The 21,051-nt window shown below is 46.0% G+C and overlaps 1 protein-coding gene across 1 annotated transcript; it reads left to right on the plus strand.

Annotated features, from left to right (window-relative positions):
* Window positions 1-262: 262 nt before the first annotated feature.
* Window positions 263-20,264, plus strand: LOC120033420 (sodium-driven chloride bicarbonate exchanger-like). The gene is made up of 23 exons (XM_038979776.1): window positions 263-332; window positions 2,877-3,015; window positions 3,099-3,259; window positions 3,457-3,645; window positions 4,871-4,983; window positions 5,416-5,573; window positions 5,760-5,847; window positions 5,979-6,125; window positions 6,526-6,620; window positions 10,712-10,886; window positions 11,243-11,376; window positions 12,149-12,394; window positions 14,280-14,385; window positions 16,373-16,534; window positions 17,058-17,171; window positions 17,239-17,400; window positions 17,774-18,025; window positions 18,183-18,425; window positions 18,609-18,734; window positions 18,866-18,930; window positions 19,210-19,323; window positions 19,600-19,638; window positions 20,193-20,264. The coding sequence occupies exons 1-22, from the start codon at window positions 296-298 to the stop codon at window positions 19,610-19,612; spliced, it is 3,039 nt and encodes a 1,012-aa protein (XP_038835704.1). The 5' UTR covers window positions 263-295; the 3' UTR covers window positions 19,613-19,638; window positions 20,193-20,264.
* Window positions 20,265-21,051: the final 787 nt, after the last annotated feature.

Consider the following 21,051-nt stretch of genomic DNA (forward strand, 5'->3'; position numbering starts at 1 on the left):
CTTTATCTCTTTCTCTCTCTCTTTATCTCTCTCTCTCTTTATCTTTATCTCTCTCTCTCTTTATCTCTCTCTTTATCTCTCTATCTCTCTTTATCTTTCTCTCTTTCTCTCTCTCTTTCTCTCTCTCTTTATCTCTTTCTCTCTCTCTTTCTCTCTTTATCTCTCTCTTTATCTCTCTCTCTCTCTTTATCGTTCTCTTTCTCTCTCATCGTTCTCTCTCTCTCTCTCCCCCTGCCTCTGTCTTCTATAGAGGACTGATGAGGAGGCGGTGCTGGACAGAGGGGGCACTCGCTCCATGCTCAACACCAACTTTGAGAAGGAGGAGCTGGAAGGTGAGTCAACATTAACAGCTTAAGGGATGCATCTCAATTAGTCTAAACCGGCTTTCTCCCCTTGTCTCCACCTCTACCTAACCCTATTCTGCTTTTACATAGTCTGTGACTTCATATCACTTATGGGTGGAAGGAGAATGCACCCTGTGACCTTTCTCAGACACTCACGGTTGCCATGATTATTTGTTCTGCCTGCAGTGGAAACTGTGACACTGTATTTGCTCTGGTGTAGTAGAGAGAACAGACGTTCCATCACACTCGGAAGTTCACAGGCGTGAGGGATGTTTTAGAGAAAACCTCCCATCTTGACTCACAGACTGTAAGCTGCAGCCAGGGTCCTCCGGGGTCCTCAGTGTTTCAACCAGGCATGTCCTAGGCTGCCCTATTGTCTTTCATAATAGTCTCTACCACACATTCAAAGGGAGATATACTCTATTGCACTGTGATATACCATGTTAGATGTTTTGTTGATGTCAGTGTGTTGCCGGCTGACTCAGAGGTTCATTTTGTTGTTGTTGTTGTTGTTGTGACTGTAACAGGCCACACGCTAAGGCTGTCACACATGACGTTTCAGGGAGACATATTGCTAGAATCATCCTGTCCTTGACTTACTGCCTTAGTTTTTGTGCATGGTTGTTTTTGTTAAACAGTACTTCCACTGAGTAGTGCTGTTAGAGCAGACCTGGAGGTAGGGACAGAGATATGACAGAGAGATGAGTGGCCAGGGTCTTGTCCATGTCACCATGTGCACCCTAGCTCTCCCAGAGTTGGTTTGAGACCTATAGGGCAGGCCATTTTGGTTGTTCTAGCTCAGCATTGGAGTCAGAATAGATTATGCTCACCATGGCAGAGAGAGAGAGTAAGGAACAGGGAAGAGAGTGTGGCATATAACGAGGGAGAGAGAAAGATGGAGGGGGGGTGAGAACGAGAGAGAGTGAGAAAGGGTGTGTTATCATTGCAGTGATTCAGTATTTCATTTCCATCTGACACTAAATTGTCATTTATTTTGTATGAATCTGACCCAAGTTATTTTTTTTCTTCCATCAGGGCCATGCGTTCTAACGAATGCATCACATTTTAAAAGTACATTTTAGTAAATGCATTTATTGTAGGCCCTGTGGTTGTAGGCCCTACATTTCTGGGGTTATAGTGATTATAGTTTGCCACGTTTTCATCGTGTCCCCAGGCCACCGGACTCTTTACATCGGGGTCCATGTTCCCCTTGGGAGGAAGTCCCACCGACGTCACCGTCACCATGGCGGCCACAACAAAAACAGCAGGAAGAGATCCAAAGAGAGGGAATCTGGGGTGGACGGCGATGGCAGAGAATCACCCTCCCACAGTAAGTCTATGGGGGGAGTGTGCTGCAAAGAAGGTTCCCTGTGAAAATGTGACCAAACAACACTCTTTGAAAAAGGGTTCCAAAAGGGTTCTTCAGCTGTCCTCATAGGGAAACCCTTTTTGGTTAAATGTAAAACCCCTTTTGGTTCCGTGTAGAACCAATTTGGGTTCCATGCAGAACCCTCTGTGGAAAGGGTTCCACATGGAACCCAAACCGGTTCTATTTGGAACCAAAAGGGTTTTACCTGGAACCAACAAGGGTTTTACCTGGAACCAAAAGGGTTTTACCTGGAACCAACAAGGGTTTTACCTGGAACCATCAAGGGTTTTACCTGGAACCAACAAGGGTTTTACCTGGAACCAACAAGGGTTTTACCTGGAACCAACAAGGGTTTTACTTGGAACCAACAAGGGTTTTACATGGAACCAACAAGGGTTTTACCTGGAACCAACAAGGGTTCATCCCCAAAAAATTATCTAAGAGTGAACTGTAAGTCTATGGGGGCAGTGTACTGACAAAATGTTCCCAGTGAAAATGTGTGACTTGTCATTTGTTCTTGTTTCTCTGTCATTGACACTAGTCAGGTCTCAGATCTCTGTGTGCTCTTGCCAACTATCATTAATGAGCCAAAAGAGAACAGAAGATGTGATCCTGATTCAATAACGCAATGGTTATGCAAATATTGGGTTCTGCAAATATACAAGGGTTATGCAAATATTGGAATTATATCACTTTGGACTAAAATCCTTTTTTTTCTCAAGTTGCTAAGCAACTGCTATTTGTCTATCCTGACAAATAGTTGCTAGCTCATGTCAAATTTCTTAAACTAAATCGGTGACCCCGCACAAAATCCGTCTGCATAATGACCGTTGATATTACCGCGAGGCCAGATCGTTGGCAAGAGTGCAGAACAGACTGGCACCCAGGCTACATTGATTGGTGTCTCTTCACACCACTTCTCTGCACTCCTCTCTCTCTCTCTCGCTCTCTCTTTCTCTCTTTTTTATCCCTTTCTTTCTCTCCATCTCTCTCTTTTTCTATCTCGCTCTATTTCTCTTGCTTTCTCTCTATCTGTCTCTCTTTCTCTCTCTCTTTCTCTCTTTCTCTCTCCACCCTCTTTCTCATTTTCCACCCTCTCCCTTTCTTCCCCCCTCTCCACCCCCCCAACTCTCTCCTCCTCCTCCACTACCCCTCTACAGCAGACACTCCTGCCCAGAGGGTGCAGTTCCTGCTGGGGACAGAGGATGGTGATGAGGAGCACATATCTCACGCCCTCTTCACTGAGCTGGATGAGATCTGCCTGAGAGAGGGCGAGGACGCAGAGTGGAAGGAGACCGCCAGGTAACCAATCGCACGACCCGCTTCAGCTCCACAGCCAATCAGGTGTCCGTTTTTGTCTTATGCGTATCTGTTTGTGTGTGTAGGTGGCTGAAGTTTGAGGAGGACGTGGAGGATGGAGGCGAGCGTTGGAGCAAGCCCTACGTAGCCACCCTGTCTCTTCATAGCCTGTTTGAGCTGAGGAGCTGCATCCTCAACGGCACCGTGCTGCTGGACATGAGAGCCAACTCACTGGAAGAGATCGCCGGTACGTAGAGTGGTGCTGGATTGGAGGGTGGCCAGAAGGTTGCCGGTTCAAATCCGAGGGTCGACGGGGAAAATCTGACGGGAATGAGTCTGCAACTGGAGAGTTACTGGAGTTAGAATATCAGGTGCCAACTACTGCCGTTGTGCTCTTGAGCAAGGCAGTCAACCCCTAACCAATCTATGTGTGTGTTCTCTCAGATATGGTCCTGGACCAGCATGAGGTGTCGGCCGCGGTGGGGGAGGACGTGAGGAGGAGGATCCGTGAGGCGCTCCTGAAGCAGCACCACCACCAGAACCACAAGAAGCTGGCCAACCGCATCCCCATCGTACGCTCCTTCGCCGACATCGGCAAGAAGCATTCCGAGCCCCACTCTATGGACAAGAACGGTGAGCTAACCAACCAACCAACTAACCAACCAATCACACACCAACCAACCAAGCAATCACACACCAACCAACCAACCAATCACACACCAACCAACCAACCAATCACACACCAACCAACCAAGCAATCACACACCAACCAATCACACACCAACCAAGCAATCACACACCAACCAACCAACCAATCACACAGCAATCACACACCAACCAACCAACCAACCACACACAAATCACAGTATTGTGGCTTTTCTGATTGTTGTGCTGTATTGTCTCTGTGTGACTTGCTGTGTTGTCTGATTAATAGCTCAACTACTATCTACATTCTCTCCTTTTGTGTGGGTGTGTCTGTGAGTGTGTCTGTCTGTCTTTATGTGTGTGTGTGTCTTTATGTGTGTGTGTCTGTGTTGTTTGCATGTATATATGTGTGTATATATATGTCTGCTTGTGTCTGTGTGCATGTTTGTGTGTTCGTTTACACATCCAGTCGACAGCTCCCTCCTCTTTTGCACCTTTAAGACGAAGACACCCCCCAAGACTGACACAAACACACGCAGACAGAACCTTCAGACAGGCCTTCTCCTGCCGGCCATGGCCTCTGTGTGTGTGCTGCCCTCCATGTGTGTCCACCTCCACCACCACCCCTTCCCCATCTGTAAGACCCACCCCGTCAAAGCACCCCTGACGTGGGCGCTCCACTCAGATCCAGACAGCCAATCCCTGCCTTGTAGAGCTAAGCAGAACACAGTTTGCTTCAGCTTCCACCAGGCTGTTGCCCAGGGTTACTGCCCTATCCCAACAATGGACCCAGACGAGGAGATCTATACAGGCAACGAGCCAGGACGCCTATAGTCTAGTCTGAGACTGGGCTTTTCTCAAATGGAACTCATTTAGATGTTACAAAAACCAAAACCAATCATAAATCCACTTCATTACCTCCTGTACATCCATTAATAATCTCCACGTGTTTTCTCTAACCTCTTGGGCAGTACCAAACCTTCAAAAGTAAAATAGTACTACATGCAAATTCAACGTAGAAAGTGCATCGTTTTGATCACAAAGACTATCGTCAAGGCCTCATTCCTTCATTAATCTAGGTAGGATTAATCAATTGATGAATTTCATCTAGATTATAGTGTTACACTGAAAGCCTTAATCTGAATACTGTGCAGGATGTTGTCCAGTGAGAGTGACTAACAGGCTGGCTCTCTCCTGTCCTGATGTCTCCCAGGTCAGACAGTCTCTCCCCAGTCCCAGCCAGCCACCACAGAGGGCAAGGAACATGTCAGCCGGGAGAACAGCCATGTGGACTTCAGCAAGTTAAGGCCCCACTCACCGAGCCTGGTCGCACCATATTTCCTATGTTCCGTATAGCCAACTCCTATGGTTGTTGTAATACCAAGGTTGGCTACCAGGCTACCAGGTCACCCAAACGTTTCCACTAAGCACAATGCTACTTTTCATCGACATACAGTACATTAGCTAGTAGCTACATTACTGTGACTATGCTAACCACCAGTTAGTATGTGTTAGACCAGTGCATTTACTATGCTGTGTGACCCACTCAAAGCGTTTAGCCATTTCTCTGTAGCTCAATGAATAATAAACCCACTGATTCTAGTCACAACCCAGTATCTAGCCAAACATCTGCTGTAGCCTATATATGACAGATTTCTCAGTGGGCCTATCCATGATCCCCTGGCCTTCATTTCAGTCGACCCTATTTAGCATATTTTCCTATCTCCTATTAGCTAAATAGGATTATCATGTCTGTAGATTGACCTCCACTTCATGAAGAAGATTCCCCCCGGTGCAGAGGCATCCAACGTCCTGGTGGGGGAGCTAGAGTTCCTGGAGCAGCCTGTGGTGGCCTTTGTCCGTCTGTGTCCCGCCGTGCTGCTCAACGGCCTGGCTGAGGTTCCCATCACCACCAGGTCAGACACACACGCTCTCATTTTATTAAAATATTGTTGTTTAAAGATGATTGCGGTTAATACTATGAATTTTATTTGTTCGTAACTAAATTGGGATTGGTGTTTTTGCATTGAGTAAGTTCCTGAGTGGATGCACTCTATTCAGGTAAAACCATGGTTAAAACCTTCTTCTGTGTTCTCCCTCAGGTTCCTGTTCATTCTGCTGGGGCCTCTGGGAAAAGGACCACAGTACCATGAGATTGGCCGATCCATCGCAACTCTGATGACAGACGAGGTAAGTAGCCACGTTGCAGTAGTCCTGTGTGTACTTTTCCCTGTGTGGCCTTTGGTTATGTTAGCCAAGTTTAATAACAGCTCATGATGACGCATACAGGTTAACCCCATTCCCTCTCTGCCCCCTCCCAGGTGTTCCATGACGTGGCGTATAAAGCCAAGGACAGGAACGACCTGGTGGCCGGCATCGATGAGTTCCTGGACCAGGTGACTGTGTTGCCACCTGGGGAGTGGGACCCCTCCATCAGGATAGAGCCGCCCAAAAACGTGCCCTCTCAGGTGAGCCTCTTCCTGGTGGTGTCTATCACATCACCCCTAACCAGAGACTTATTTTGAGATGCTCTGACCCTGTGCCATCGTCTGTTAGTTTGCTTCCAACTGCATCACTGGCTAAACCCAATCTGAACTGTGCTCGGATTTAACGGCTGGTGTACCCCAAGGACGTGTTCTAATTCCCTCCGAATCCATTTGTTTTGTTTTTCTATTATCAGCTGTTTTTGGTACGTGCCAGGCGGCTTGTCCTTAAAAAATCAGTCCTGTGTTGTTGGAAGGAATGTTTTGCCTGACAGGCTATTTTAGGCCAATTCCTACTAGTGGAGAAAATAAATTATATAGCTATTTTTGGCAAATAAATATTTATTTTCCATCTGACCTCTGAACTCTACTCATTACCACACAGGAAAAGCGCAAGGTCCCTCCTTTACTCAACGGAGATCTGGGAGAAGCAGAGGAACCTGGTGGCCATGGAGGCCCAGAGCTACAGCGCACAGGAAGGTAGGTTTGAGTGTGTGTGGTGGTTGTAAGTTGAAGGGAAGTGGTGTGTGTGTTTGGGCTGAGATTAGGCCGGCAAGCACTGTGAGTGTGATCTATAGCACTGTGAGTGTGATCTACAGCACTGTGAGTGTGATCTACAGCACTGTGAGTGTGATCTACAGCACTGTGAGTGTGATCTATAGCACTGTGAGTGTGATCTATAGCACTGTGAGTGTGATCTATAGCACTGTGAGTGTGATCTACAGCACTGTGAGTGTGATCTACAGCACTGTGAGTGTGATCTACAGCACTGTGAGTGTGATCTACAGCACTGTGAGTGTGATCTATAGCACTGTGAGTGTGATCTACAGCACTGTGAGTGTGATCTACAGCACTGTGAGTGTGATCTATAGCACTGTGAGTGTGATCTACAGCACTGTGAGTGTGATCTACAGCACTGTGAGTGTGATCTATAGCACTGTGAGTGTGATCTATAGCACTGTGAGTGTGATCTATAGCACTGTGAGTGTGATCTACAGCACTGTGAGTGTGATCTACAGCACTGTGAGTGTGATCTACAGCACTGTGAGTGTGATCTACAGCACTGTGAGTGTGATCTACAGCACTGTGAGTGTGATCTATAGCACTGTGAGTGTGATCTACAGCACTGTGAGTGTGATCTACAGCACTGTGAGTGTGATCTACAGCACTGTGAGTGTGATCTACAGCACTGTGAGTGTGATCTACAGCACTGTGAGTGTGATCTACAGCACTGTGAGTGTGATCTACAGCACTGTGGACCATCTTTGGTCCTCTCTGTCTTTGTCTTTCAGTCCCCTGTTTGTCTCCTCTCCGGCTCTCACTGTCCCCAGCAGTACATCTAGCCACCCTTTAAAAAAAACACAGATCCTTATGGGTCTCTCATTCCTCAAGCTCTGCGTTCACAAAACGAGCTGTGGTTGATTCATTGTGATACATGCATTTGGAATCATCCATGCATACTTTCCTACATAAGACCAGCATCACTTATTAATATGTGCCTCGACAACCCTGGCGAAAACACTTTAGCTATTTTGGTAACACTTCATTGTACAATTTGATGTCCACATATAATGCACTAACTGTGTGCATTAACTAAGAGCCGATTTTGAATATTTTATTAAGCTATTATTAGTTCGTCATGTAACATGTCCACTTATAATACGAGCACTAAGTGTGCATTAACTAAGTGCTGACCTGAATCTGTTTTATAGGCGATAATTAGTTCAATAGTTAATAGCCTACAGCATTCGCTCGTAAGCATTTTGATCCTGTAAATAAAGTGTTGCCTAATCTCTGAAAATGCCTAATAAATACTTAACAGTGCAAAATAATGTATGAAATCATGAAGTATTAGTATCTTATTAGCAGTAGCTTATGAGTACTGACGGACACTCACAATACAATGTTACAACTTTATTAACAATACTTTATTGTAGGTGTCATGTGTTCTGGGTATCTACAGTAGTGTAGTAGAGTGTATCTAACGTGAGGAGGAAGCTGCAGTAGTGTGATACAGTATATTTAGAGGGAGGCAGTAGGCTATGTGTAGTTGTAGTAAGTGGATACTGTATGTCGTGGGATTTGAAGTGATGTAGTTGTAAAGGATGCTCCCTGCTACAGTAGGTCTCTGAGGAACTTATCCTGACGTGTACAGTAGATTGGCCTGCAGCCCAGTTCTGCTGCGAGCTATGATCTCCCGGAGGGCCACAGCGTAGCATCCATCCCCGCTCGGATGAATTACCACTCAGTCATGCCCACCGTTACCCCGGCAACCGCCTCTGGCTAGGACGCCATGTGCTTCCTCTAACATCAGAATGTTTCCTCTCTCCAACCCTCCTCCTAGTGTGTGGCCTGTGGGAATGTGTTCAAAAAAAGAAACATTTAAAAACACACTATGAGTCACGAACGTCGTCAAGGAAATGACCGGACCAAGGTGCAGCGATGTAAGCGTACATTCTTTTATTTTAAATGTCGCCAACAAAAACAATAAACAACAAAACGAACGTGAAGCTCTGTAAGGCTATACATGCCACTACCAAAGACAACAACCCATAAATGAGAAAAGGAAAAAAGTCTGCCTAAGTCTGATTCCCAATCAGAGACAACGATAGACAGCTGTCCCGAACCCAGACTGGGGGGCCTGCAGCGAGGGTCCCCAGTCCGGGGTTGGCGACGAGGGTCCCCGCACCAGAGGTGTCACCAAAGTGGGGGGAGCCAGAGGTGGAGCGGGGTCTGCGTCCCGCACCGGAGCCGCCACCAAGATAGATGCCCACCCGGACCCTCCCCTATAGTGTCAGGTTTGCGGCCGGAGTCCGCACCTTTGGGGGGGGTACTGTCACGCCCTGACCGTAGAGATCCTTTTATTCTCTATGTTTGTTTGGTCAGGGTGTGACTCGGGTGGGAAAGTCTATGCTTTCTGGTTCTTTGTTTTTGGCCGGGTATGATTCTCAATGGGGACCCTCACTGCAGGCCCCGGACTGGGGACCCTCTCTGCAGGCCCCGGACTGGGGACCCTCTCTGCAGGCCCTAGACTGGGGACCCTCGCTGCAGGCCCCGGACTGGGGACCCTCTCTGCAGGCCCCGGACTGGGGACCCTCGCTGCAGGCCCCGGACTGGCCCGTGGAGCAGGCACAGGACTGGGGACCCTCGCTGCAGGCCCCGGACTGGGGACCCTCTCTGCAGGCCCCGGACTGGCCAGTGGAGCAGGCACAGGACTCACCAGGCTGGGGAGACCTACTGGAGGCCTGGTTCTTGGAGCAGGCACAGGACTCACCAGGCTAGGTGGACATACTGGAGGCCTGGTTCTTGGAGCAGGCACAGGACTCACCAGGCTGGGGAGACATACTGGAGGCCTGGTTCTTGGAGCAGGCACAGGACTCACCAGGCTGGGTAGACAAACTGGAGGCCTGGTCCGTGGAGCAGGCACAGGTCGAACCGGGCTGTGGGGGAGCACTGGAGATCTGGTGCTTAAAGCTGGCACCACTCGTCCTGGCTGAATGCCCACTTTGGCCCGGCACGTGCGGAGCGCAGGCACAGGATGCACTGGGCTGTGATAGCGCACAGGAGACACAGTGCGCAGAGCCGGCGCAGGATGCCCTGGACCAAAGAGGCGCACCGGAGACCAGGAGCGCTGTGCTGGCACAATCCGTCCTAGCTGGATGCCCCCTCTAGCACGACACATACGGAGAGCTGGCTCAGAGCGCACTGGGCTGTGAACGCGCACTGGAGACACCGTGCGCTTCACCGCATAACACGGTGCCTGACCAGTACCACGCTCCCTACCGTGAGCACGGGGAGTTAGCTCCGCCAACCTCCATGTGTGCCCCCCCAGATTTTGGGGGAGAGTGGCCTCCCGGTCTTCCTTGCCAGCCGTGACCCTGTGTAATGCTGGGCCCCTTTACTAGCTGCTTCCGCCTTCCTCGCTGCTTCCACCTGCTTCCACGGCAGGCGATTTCTTTCCAGCCAGGATCTCCTCCCACGTCCAGGATCCCTTTCCTTCCAGAATGTCTTCCCATGTCCACTCTGTCTGCTCCTCCCGGCCACGTCGCTTGGTCCGTTTGTGGTGGGTTGTTCTGTCACGAATGTCGTCAAGGAAATGACCGGACCAAGGTGCAGCGTGGTAAGCGTACATTATTTTATTTTAAATGTCGCCAACAAAAACAATAAACAACAAAACGAACGTGAAGCTCTGTAAGGCTATACATGCCACTACCAAAGACAACAACCCACAAATGAGAAAAGGAAAAAAGGCTGCCTAAGTATGATTCCCAATCAGAGACAACGATAGACAGCTGTCCCTGTTTGAGAATCATACCCTGCCAAAAACAAAGAACCAGAAATCATAGACTTCCCCACCCGAGTCACACCCTGACCAAACAAACATAGAGAATAAAAGGATCTCTACGGTTAGGGCGTGACACTATGGTGCATACATTTTTCCATTGAAACTGAAAAATGAAAGGGAACACAGATTTGACTCCTTTTTACTTCATGTGGTATTTGATGCTGGTTCACTAAGGTGGTGTTTGTGTGTGTACGTGTACATGCGCTAATGTGTGTGTCATGTCCAGGTTCTTTGGAGGGTTCTTCATGGACATCAAGCGCAAGGCGCCCCACTACCTGTCTGACTACACGGACGCTTTGAGCCTGCAGTGTCTGGCCTCCTTCCTTTTCCTCTACTGTGCCTGCATGTCTCCTGTCATCACCTTCGGAGGACTGCTGGGGGAAGCCACCGAGGGACGCATAGTAAGACACACCGCTCATACTACATGACACATCTTTGCTGCGTTAACAACATGTTATCACGAATGGCAGAAGAACAGACTTTCTGAAGGCCTACTTCATGTGTTTGTTGGTTTTTGCATTTCTGACAGAGTTCTGCACAACAATAAAGCACTTTTATATTCACACGTTAGGTAAGCACGATGGTGTCCTGATGAAGCTGAACTAAACGGATAGCTATGTTTTGGTTGCCGTATCCCCTAGTAGATAACCAACTTCAACAAATAAAGACTGCATAGACTCACAGGTGTAGTTATTATGAAAGTGCGATGTAACCTGTGGTCCATTAACCCATTACTGTCACTTCCCCTTTTGGCCAGAGTGCAATTGAATCGCTGTTCGGGGCCTCCATGACGGGGATAGCCTACTCCCTGTTCGCTGGGCAGCCTCTCACCATCCTAGGCAGCACAGGCCCTGTTCTAGTCTTTGAGAAGATTCTCTTCAAATTCTGCAAGTGAGTTTGCCCCATTTCAGATATGTTGTCACGTTGTCTTAGGTGCTCTCATCACTGTGACGTGGCTACAGTACATTGTTCCTGGCATGTGGGAAGACTTTAAATATACGGGTTGTTCTGAGGTTGTGTGTGTGTGTGTCCGTGTGTGTGTCGCTCGTGTGAAAATTGGTGACACCCTCGGCCCAAGAAGAAATGTCCTTTTGGGCTAATAGTTAAGACGTTGGTCTTCCGAGTGGGAGATGGGGGTTCGCGTCCCACCAGTTACACGTGTGTGTGTTTGTCAACAGGTACTATGACTATGGCTATATATGCGAACAGATCTGGAACCAGGCTAATTGGAAATATATTGGCAGACAGTGTTAGGTACAATGTCTGTAGCACTGTACCACTGACATTTCATATGGACAGCTCCACTATAAATATATTTCATGTCAGTGACTCCATTTCCTCTCTGCAAAGATTTGGACAGAGTCAAAGTGCGTGCACGAGTGACTGGCTCATGCTGAATCATGTCTCTGTGAACCCAGTCATTCATGCACGCTCGCACTTTGGATTGCAGTCACATATTGTGTGTGCGTGTGTGTGCGCATGCGTGTGTGTGTGTGTCCATGTATGTAGGCATGACTAGGCATGACTTGCCTAGTTAAATAAAGGTTAAATAAAAAATGAAGAAATGTCCTTTTGGTCTAACGGTTAAGACGTTGGCCTTCCTAGTGGGATATGGGGGGGGTTCGCGTCCTACCAAGTTACACGTGTGTGTGTTTGTCCACAGGGACTATGACCTGTCCTACCTCTCCCTGAGGGCCTGTATCGGTCTGTGGACGGCGTTCCTCTGCCTGGTCCTGGTGGCTACAGACGCTAGCTCCCTGGTCTGTTACATCACCCGCTTCACAGAGGAGGCCTTCGCCTCGCTCATCTGCATCATCTTCATCTACGAGGCCCTGGAGAAACTCATCCACCTGGGGGAACACTACCCCATCAACATGAACAACAACCTGCAGAAACTCACCCAGTACTCGTAAGTCATGGAAATAATGTTAGTTAGTGGAATTAATACTCGTAAGTGTATCAAATAGTCATAAGTGGAACTAGTATTCCTCTAACTACCAGTACTTGTAAGTGCAACTAGTAAACTTGTAGTACTCATAGGGGGAAGTAGTACTCCTTTAACTGCCAACAAATTAAACTAGTACTCGTAACCTGTAGTATAATCTTAGAAAAAAATCTGCTATTTAGAACCAAAAAGGGTTCTTCGGGTGTCCCCCCGGGAGAACCCTTTGAAGAACCCTTTTTGGTTCCAGGTTGAACCCTGTTGTTTCCAGGGAGAACTCTTTTGGGTACCATGTAGAACCCTTTCCACAGAGGGATTCTACATGGAACTCAAAAGGGTCGTACCAAAAAGGGTTCTCCTATGGGGACAGCCAAAGAACCCTTTTGGAACCCTTTTTCTAAGAGTGTACTCATTAATGGAACCAGTACCCCACTAACTACCGCTAATCTTAAGTGGAACTAGTTGTGGTAGGAGTAAATTGTAGTTCTTTGTTTAAGTAGCATTCGTAAGTGTAAGTAGTACTCCACCTACAATACTGCAGGTGGAAAACAGTCCAGTTTTTTTGGGCCAAAACACAGACAGTAAACCAGAGTCCTGTACACAGCTTTAGTGTTAGCTAGCTACATCATCAAAGCACAGATGGGCAATATGGGCAGTTTATCCAGTTTTTCGGTAATGCTACAAGATTATTGCAGTAGGCTGAATAATCCCATGTGTAAACCCAGGGACATACATTAATACATGATGTAATTGTTCCAAGTCGATGTAATGTACGGTCAAGTTAATGTTTTCCGAACATTGGTGAAGTCATAGAGATGAATCCTTATGGGTCATTTCGTCAAGCCATGTCACCCACCATCTCAGATTGTTCTGAACTTGTTTCTGTAGTTAGAAACAGATAATATTAACATTCCTGAAACATTATTTTGTCGAAATATTATTTGATCTCTGAGAAATTAAGCTAATTGATTGCACCCAAATTGGCTGTTTTAATTTATAGGATTCATAAATATAGTACCTAACATCCAACTTGGACCATAATTCTTCATAACAAAGAGTAAGACATGAGGAATCCAATAAAAGCCATCCACGGAACCCCCACATCCCACACCGAACTCACCCCAACAACCAGTATACAGTAACAGTTCTCTATGTCTGACACGTAGTACGGAGCTGCTGCTTGGAGTATTGCTTCTTCATTCTTTGTAATGTATTCCCTGTGAATCTGGTGATGTCTTTTCCCCATTGTTCAGAGAAATTAGTCATTGAAGTCACTTGCATTCTATACCATAAATTAGTATGAACGTACCAAGTTTTGCCCACTAGATGGCGCTGTTCCTGCTACTGCCACCACACCCTTTTATCCATTTTGCTGGTCTCTTGTGTTTATTAAATGGATCACAACATTTTCTTTGCTATTTTAGGTAGAAAACAAATTGCTTTTGCTCATATAAGTCCAATAAATTAAAATGGCCAATTTGGGTGCAATCCTTTAATTTCCCTGAGATCAAATTATATTTCAACAAAACAATATTTCAGGAACGTTAATCTTATCCGTTTCTAACTACAAAAAAGATTTCAGAACAATCTGAGACAGTGGGTGTCAAAATCCTCTTTCTTGTGCTTTTTGAGGTGTAACGACTTATATAGTAGAGGACTTAAATGTGTTGACATGTGTAGACTGAGGCTGGAACATGACGAGTGTGTGTGTTTACTTGTGCACGTGTGTACGTACTTGTGCAAGTGTGTGTCTGCGGGCTTGTGTGTGAATGTTTATATGTGTGTGTTTATGCGTGTGTGTGTGTGTGTGTGTGTGTGTGTATCCATGCATATGTGTGTTGTGCTCTGGCAGGTGTGCGTGTGTGGAGCCAAAGGCTCCCAGCAACTCCACTCTGAGGTACTGGGAGGACAGGAACATCACTGCATCAGAGGTCAACTGGACCAGCATGGAGGTCAAGGTAAAGAGGGGTTTGAAGCCTAAAAGCTCTTGGGTTTAGGGGGATGAGGCCATGCTTTGTAAGGTCACTGACTACCTCGTTCTGTAGCAGAGCACCAGCTGCACTGTGCAATCATCACATGAACTTCTAGAGGTCAGGAGTATTACAGTGCAGTGCAGGGTCAGGCACCATGGGGGACTATTGACCAATAACCACCCCCTGAAGTAATATGGATACATGATTGTTGTCTCTACTTTCTTGCCATTTGTGCTGTTGTCTGTGCCCAATAATGTTTGTACTGTGTTTTGTGCTGCTACCATGTTGTGCTGCTGCCATGATGTGTTGCTACCATGTTGTTGTCCAGTTGTGTTGCTACCATGCTGTGTTGTCATGTGTTGCTGCCTTCCTATGTTGTTGTCTTAGGTCTCTCTTTATGTAGTGTTGCGGTGTCTCTCTTGTCGTGTTGTAGTATTTTTATTTTATTTTTAATCCCAGCCCCCGTCCCCGCAGGAGGCCTTTTGCCATTTGGTAGGCCGTCATTATAAATAAGAATTTGTTCTTAACTGACTTGCCTAGTTAAATGTGTAAAATGTAGCTAACACTCCTCACTCAATTACTTCTAAAACATCACTCATCAGCAAATTGCGACACATATTATATTGTGTAAATAAAGTGTATTTTTCATGGTGAAACAGCTATCCCATGGAGAGCGATGTGAGGCTATAGGGATAGTACAATGTGTTTCCCCAGAGGGAACAGAACAGCGTGACAGGATTAAAGACATGTAGGCAGGATTTCAACAGGATTTAACCATGTACAGTCACCGTAGAGAAACAGTCACCGTAGAGAAACAGTCACCATAGAGAAACAGTCACCGTAGAGAAACAGTCACCGTAGAGAAACAGTCACCGTAGAGAAACAGTCACCGTAGAGAAACAGTCACCGTAGAGAAACAGTCACCGTAGAGAAACAGTCACCGTAGAGAAACAGTCACCGTAGAGCATTCTCTTAGTATTCACTGTGACTCTGTCACACGTATGCACACACACATGCATGCACATACTGTATGCACACACACACACACACACACACACACACACACACACACACACACACACACACACACACACACACACACACACACACACACACACACACACACACACACACACACACTATGGGATTGCAATCCAAAGTGCATGCGTGCGTGCATGAATGACTGGGTTCACACAGGCATGGTTCAGCATTGGCCAGTCACTCATGCACTTTGATTCTGTCCAAATCAGTGCATAGAGGACATGAAATATATTTATAGTGGAGCCATTCCTATGACATGTCAGTGGTGGAGTACTACAGAATATAAGCACTGTGCAGCATGTACAAACATTTGACCTAACATTGAGTGTGCCAATGCATTTCCAATTAGCCTGGTTCCAGATCTGTTATGTGTGTAAAGCCTATGGTTGTGGCAACCATACAGTAAGAGTTGGCTATCTGCAAACAGATCTGGGACCAGAGGCTAACTTCGACTGGGTCTTATTATCTTTCCTATCTAGTTAACTTATACCTTACAGTGGCCGTGTCCAAATACCCATACTTGCGTTCTAAATAGTAGACTTTTTTGGGTATGCGAAAATATAAAGTTTTATTGTATGTGAAATTTAAATAAATGTGTATGTTTTAAATGGCAGGATGTCAGACTCAGTTCGGCTTTTCATCAAGTAGAATTTGCTGCACACTATTGAGGAAGAGAATCGTCTTTTCACACCCATGTGTGTTTGACAACAGCTGATAATCAAACATAAACAAATAGCGGGGAACAAGCGCGATTGTGCATTAGATGATGACTTCTCAGTGTGAATGAGTAGTATGTTGATATTTGTATGTAGTACTGTTAGTACACAGTATGTAGTTGTAGTAGGCAAGACAGCCAGTCTATCCTGTTAACTTCATAGGAAACATATGGGGTATGGAGTTCCACTCACATATCTCTCTGTATCTGCTGTAGGAGTGCTTTGTGTTCCGAGGGGAGTTTGAGGGCAGCGCCTGTGGCCCCCACGGACCCTACATTCCTGACGTCCTCTTCTGGTCCGCGGTCCTCTTCTTCTCTACTGTCTTCATGTCCGCTTTCCTCAAGGAGTTCAAGACCAGCCGCTACTTCCCCACCAAGGCACGTCCAACTACACCTCATGCTTCCTGAGTGCAAGGAATGTGGACCGGTAGCCACATGTGCAGGGATTTCAATGATATTTGATTGATTGATGCTTGCCAAATAATCTCTCAGGCTTTGGTGGATGTATCCGTGTTCAACCGCCTACTGGTGCGTCATAATATGAAAATCTACCCATTCTATTTCAATGATGTGTCAATGTGTGCTGTGTGCTGCATGAGTAAGAATAGATTTTCCAGTATATTGATGCCTCCTAGTGGCATCTAAGAGATCCTACATTTACTTGCACTTTGTTATTATAATGATTATGATTGTTTGCCTTTATTTAACCAGGTAAGTCATTGAGAACACATTGTCTTTTACAACAACGACCTGAACAAGATAGATGGGAACAACCGTGCGGACAAGTGAAGACTTTACAGACAAAGCAGACAATTCATTTGTATTCAAATGACACTGAGCGATAGGAGATTGGCCATAAGCTCAGTTCCTAGTTTGACTGTGAGAGTCTCTTGCTCTTCAGGTGAGAGCCCAGATCAGTGACTTTGCTGTCTTCATCACCATCCTCACCATGGTCCTAGTGGACTATGCCCTGGGAATCCCCTCACCCAAACTGCAGGTCCCCAACAAGTTCAAGGTGAGTACACACACGCACACACACACACACACACACACAAAAAAATCACGTTCACTCCCTCCCACAGCCAACCAGAGACGACCGTGGTTGGATAGTGAACCCAATAGGACGCAACCCGTGGTGGACCACTATAATCGCGGTCCTCCCTGCGCTGCTCTGCACCATCCTCATCTTCATGGACCAACAGATCACTGCTGTTATCATCAACAGGAAGGAGCACAAACTGAAGGTGATGGCTGCCAATTCAAGTCATTCTACTGTCAGCTTTTACTGCTATACGATGGTAAAAATGATCACAGCTAAAATGTGAAATTGAAAATGTAACAGGTCATTATTACAATATAATGAACAGTCAAAGCCCTAAAGGCTGATTCTATTTTGGGGTTTTGACCAAACATTTTTTGGGGACTATTTAATTTCTTTCCCATTTGGCTATGGCTGCCATTTCAACTAAAGCCTTGCATACTGTTCCTCATTTCTCCATAACTAAAGATCTGAACAGTATACAGTATATCTCCTTATTGTTCATGTATTATATATATACTGCCTGTATATCTGCAATATGGATGCTATAACCCCACATCTCTGGTGCCCATCAACAGAAGGGTTGTGGCTACCACCTGGACCTGTTTGTGGTGGGGGTGATGCTGGGGGTGTGTTCTGTGATGGGCCTGCCCTGGTTCGTGGCAGCCACCGTGCTCTCCATCTCCCACGTCAACAGCCTGAAGCTGGAGTCAGAGTGCTCGGCCCCCGGGGAACAGCCCAAGTTCCTGGGGATCAGAGAGCAGCGCTTCACCGGTCTCATGATCTTCCTACTCATGGGCTGCTCCGTCTTCATGACCTCTGTCCTCAAGGTGAGGGAGGTGCGAGGTCAAAGGGCAGACCTCAGATATACATGAGATCAGTTACAACACACACACTTTAGCACAGTCATGCACCCAAGCGCACGTGCATGAGCATACATACAGTAACTGTTGAAGACTAAATGGAGAGCTGTCTGTCTGTTTCCAGTTTATCCCCATGCCTGTACTTTATGGAGTGTTCTTGTACATGGGAGCGTCCTCGCTGAGAGGTATCCAGTTCTTTGACCGTCTCAAGCTGTTTGGCATGCCGGCCAAGCACCAGCCAGACTTCATCTACCTGAGACACGTCCCCCTGAGGAAGGTCCACCTCTTCACCATCATCCAGCTCAGCTGCCTGGTCTTGCTGTGGGTCATCAAGACCTCAAATTATGCCATCGTCTTCCCCATGATGGTAACGTGTGTGTGTGGACGGTGGGGTTGTGTTTGGGTGGGTAGGGTGGGCGTGTTGGTGGTGGTGGGGGGGGGGGGTATTCACCTTAAGCTTTACGTACAGTAGGTACAGCACGTGTCGATGTCATTCACCACACTTAGTTGACAGGAGGAGAATGTAAGGAGGATTGCTTCTCTCCTCTAGGTGTTGGCTCTGGTGTTCATCCGTAAGCTTCTGGACTTCATGTTCACCAAGAAGGAGCTGAGCTGGCTGGACGACCTGATGCCTGAGTGGAAGAAGAAGAAACTAGAGGAAGGAGAAGAAGAAGAGGTATGCAGTACTTGGTGCTCTTAAACATACTGAAGCTTTACAGATATGTTAGCACATTATGACTCTATCAATCATCTGGGCTTGTGGTGCAATAGTGTGTGATTTAACAGTCACTTTCTTCTCTCCAGGAGGAGCCCAGTATTATAGTGGAGGAGGAGGAGGGGATAGTTACTTTGCCACTGGAAGGAAATTACAAGTAAGTCCAACTAACGAAACATCCAGAGACTGTTGGCACTAAAAAGTTAGTTTAAAAAAAACCCGGTACAGGTTTTGGTGACTATCTATATAGAGGGCCATGTTGCGCATGAGTTGTGTCAACACCGCGGCACAAGCACACTTTTTTAGTGCCAGCAACAGCAGACACGATTTCAGAGAATTCAAGATCAGGGCCTAATCATCAACACATGTCAGATGATGTCTTGACCATGAGAACATGCAGTGACTGACAGAGCATCCTTGGTTTTGTGTTTTGTAGGAGCGATCCCGCGACGGTGAACATTTCCGATGAGATGTCCAAAGGCTCCTTCGGGAACGTGTGGAATAGTATTAGTCCCAGTGACAACTCCAAGAAGGATCCAAGCTCCAAAAGGTTTGGAATGTCCACCAATCAATCAATTAATACAAACCTTTCACCAAAAAATGCCATTTTATCTATTTATTGGACCTGTATATTAGCCGCAGGCCATTTTACTTGTCCAATCTCAACTACTGTCCTGTTTTCTATTGTTCATGATGTGAATACTGTAAAACATATTTAATGTGGATATCAAAGGTGGATTTTGTCCTGCCCTTCGTTGTAGAGATATAGATGGTCATTAACTTCTATCTTGACTCCTATCCTTTCTCATTCCATTCCCATCATAAGCTCCCCTTCCTAACCTCTCAGAAGCTCATTATCCCAAAGGTAAGTGAATCCCAATCCTCAATGGCATGGTGTTACATATCTTGTCCCTCCATTGCAGTTTTCTTGAACCAATGTGCAGTTTATCATTGTATGATGTGGAGGTGACAGTGTGAACGGGATGGTCTTTTGTCGTGCAAGTGTGCCTGTAGTTTGAGTGTTGGACTTCAGTCTTAAGTACCCTGGAGCAACCCGTTATCTCTTGACCCATAAAGATCCACAGTAGAAACCACCAACTCAAAGTTGGCACTCAGGTCTAAACAAATGTTCCAAGGCATGTGAATGTGGGGAATGTGAATGCATGTGTATGGTGGACAGACACACACACACACACATAGCATGCTCTGGTGTGGTTTGCCTCTGTGGTGGTTGGGGACAACTGCATGTCTAGGGTGGTTATGCATGATGGTAATATTACCCCAAGTCAATGGAGTGCGTGACATTTCTGCCATGCAGGGCTCCAATACACAATGCCATCCAGCTGGTCAGTTCAGTGGTATACTGTATGTAGTGTCTCCTCTAATGCTGTTTGTGACACATAGCCTTTTGTTTTCCAGTGGTTGCGAGAGAAGACATAAGAGGAAGGACTCAAAGTTGGACAGGGAGACGAGTTTGTGATCCATACTGGCTTCGTCACCGTTCTGTGGAAAATAACTCCTAACGAGTCACACTCGACCACCTCTGAACTGTGCTGCACCATGCGTTCTCGTCATGTAAGACTGTGTGTGTGCAACTCGTGTAAATCTTTTAGAAACAGTGTTACCCTATGGAGGAACCAACAAACATTAACTGTGATTATTTTCTATGTATGTCAATGTATGGTGATACCAGCAACAGAGGAAGCAAGGAATTCATATTATTATGTCTATCTACCGGTGGGCCAATTTATTACAGATGTAGGATCTTAATTTGAGCACGTTAGCTACAGCAGGAAAATAATCCTGAAGTAACATGAAATGTGTGGATTATAATTAATGGACATTTTTGTAAGGGCTGAACATATTTTCATAAGGTAAAATCAAGTCTGAAATTTTTACGTGGAAATTTACAAAACTTCAGACGACTTTTTAAACCGTAAATACACTACAAGTTTTACAAGTATTTCTGCAACAGGGTGATCAAATTAAGATCCTATATCTGTATCAACCAAATAGTTTTTAAAGCAACCTTACTTTTTAATGGAATCGTTTGTATTTTGTATGTTTTTTTCTATTTTTTCAGCATAGTAATCCTTTAAAAAAATCAATTACAGTATACAACGAAAATCTTGTTCATGGAATAATCGATGTGTTTTGTTTTGTAATTTGACATCACTGTCGGGTCTCTGCACTTAACGATACGAAAACAGTATACTGTATATGTATCAAATTAAAGTGTTAAATGTACATTTTTTTTCTTGAAATCTCATTTGTAAAA

Source organism: Salvelinus namaycush, chromosome 40, assembly GCF_016432855.1.
Source record: "Salvelinus namaycush isolate Seneca chromosome 40, SaNama_1.0, whole genome shotgun sequence".
Lineage (NCBI taxonomy): Eukaryota > Metazoa > Chordata > Actinopteri > Salmoniformes > Salmonidae > Salvelinus > Salvelinus namaycush.

Excerpts from the sequence above, each read along its gene's own strand:
- LOC120033420 (XM_038979776.1), top strand. The coding sequence starts at position 296 with ATGCTCAACACCAACTTTGAGAAGGAGGAGCTGGAAG. Across the intron at positions 3,016-3,098 it reads GAGTGGAAGGAGACCGCCAG|GTGGCTGAAGTTTGAGGAGG; the intron begins GTAACCAATCGC and ends TTGTGTGTGTAG. Across the intron at positions 3,646-4,870 it reads CCACTCTATGGACAAGAACG|GTCAGACAGTCTCTCCCCAG; the intron begins GTGAGCTAACCA and ends GATGTCTCCCAG.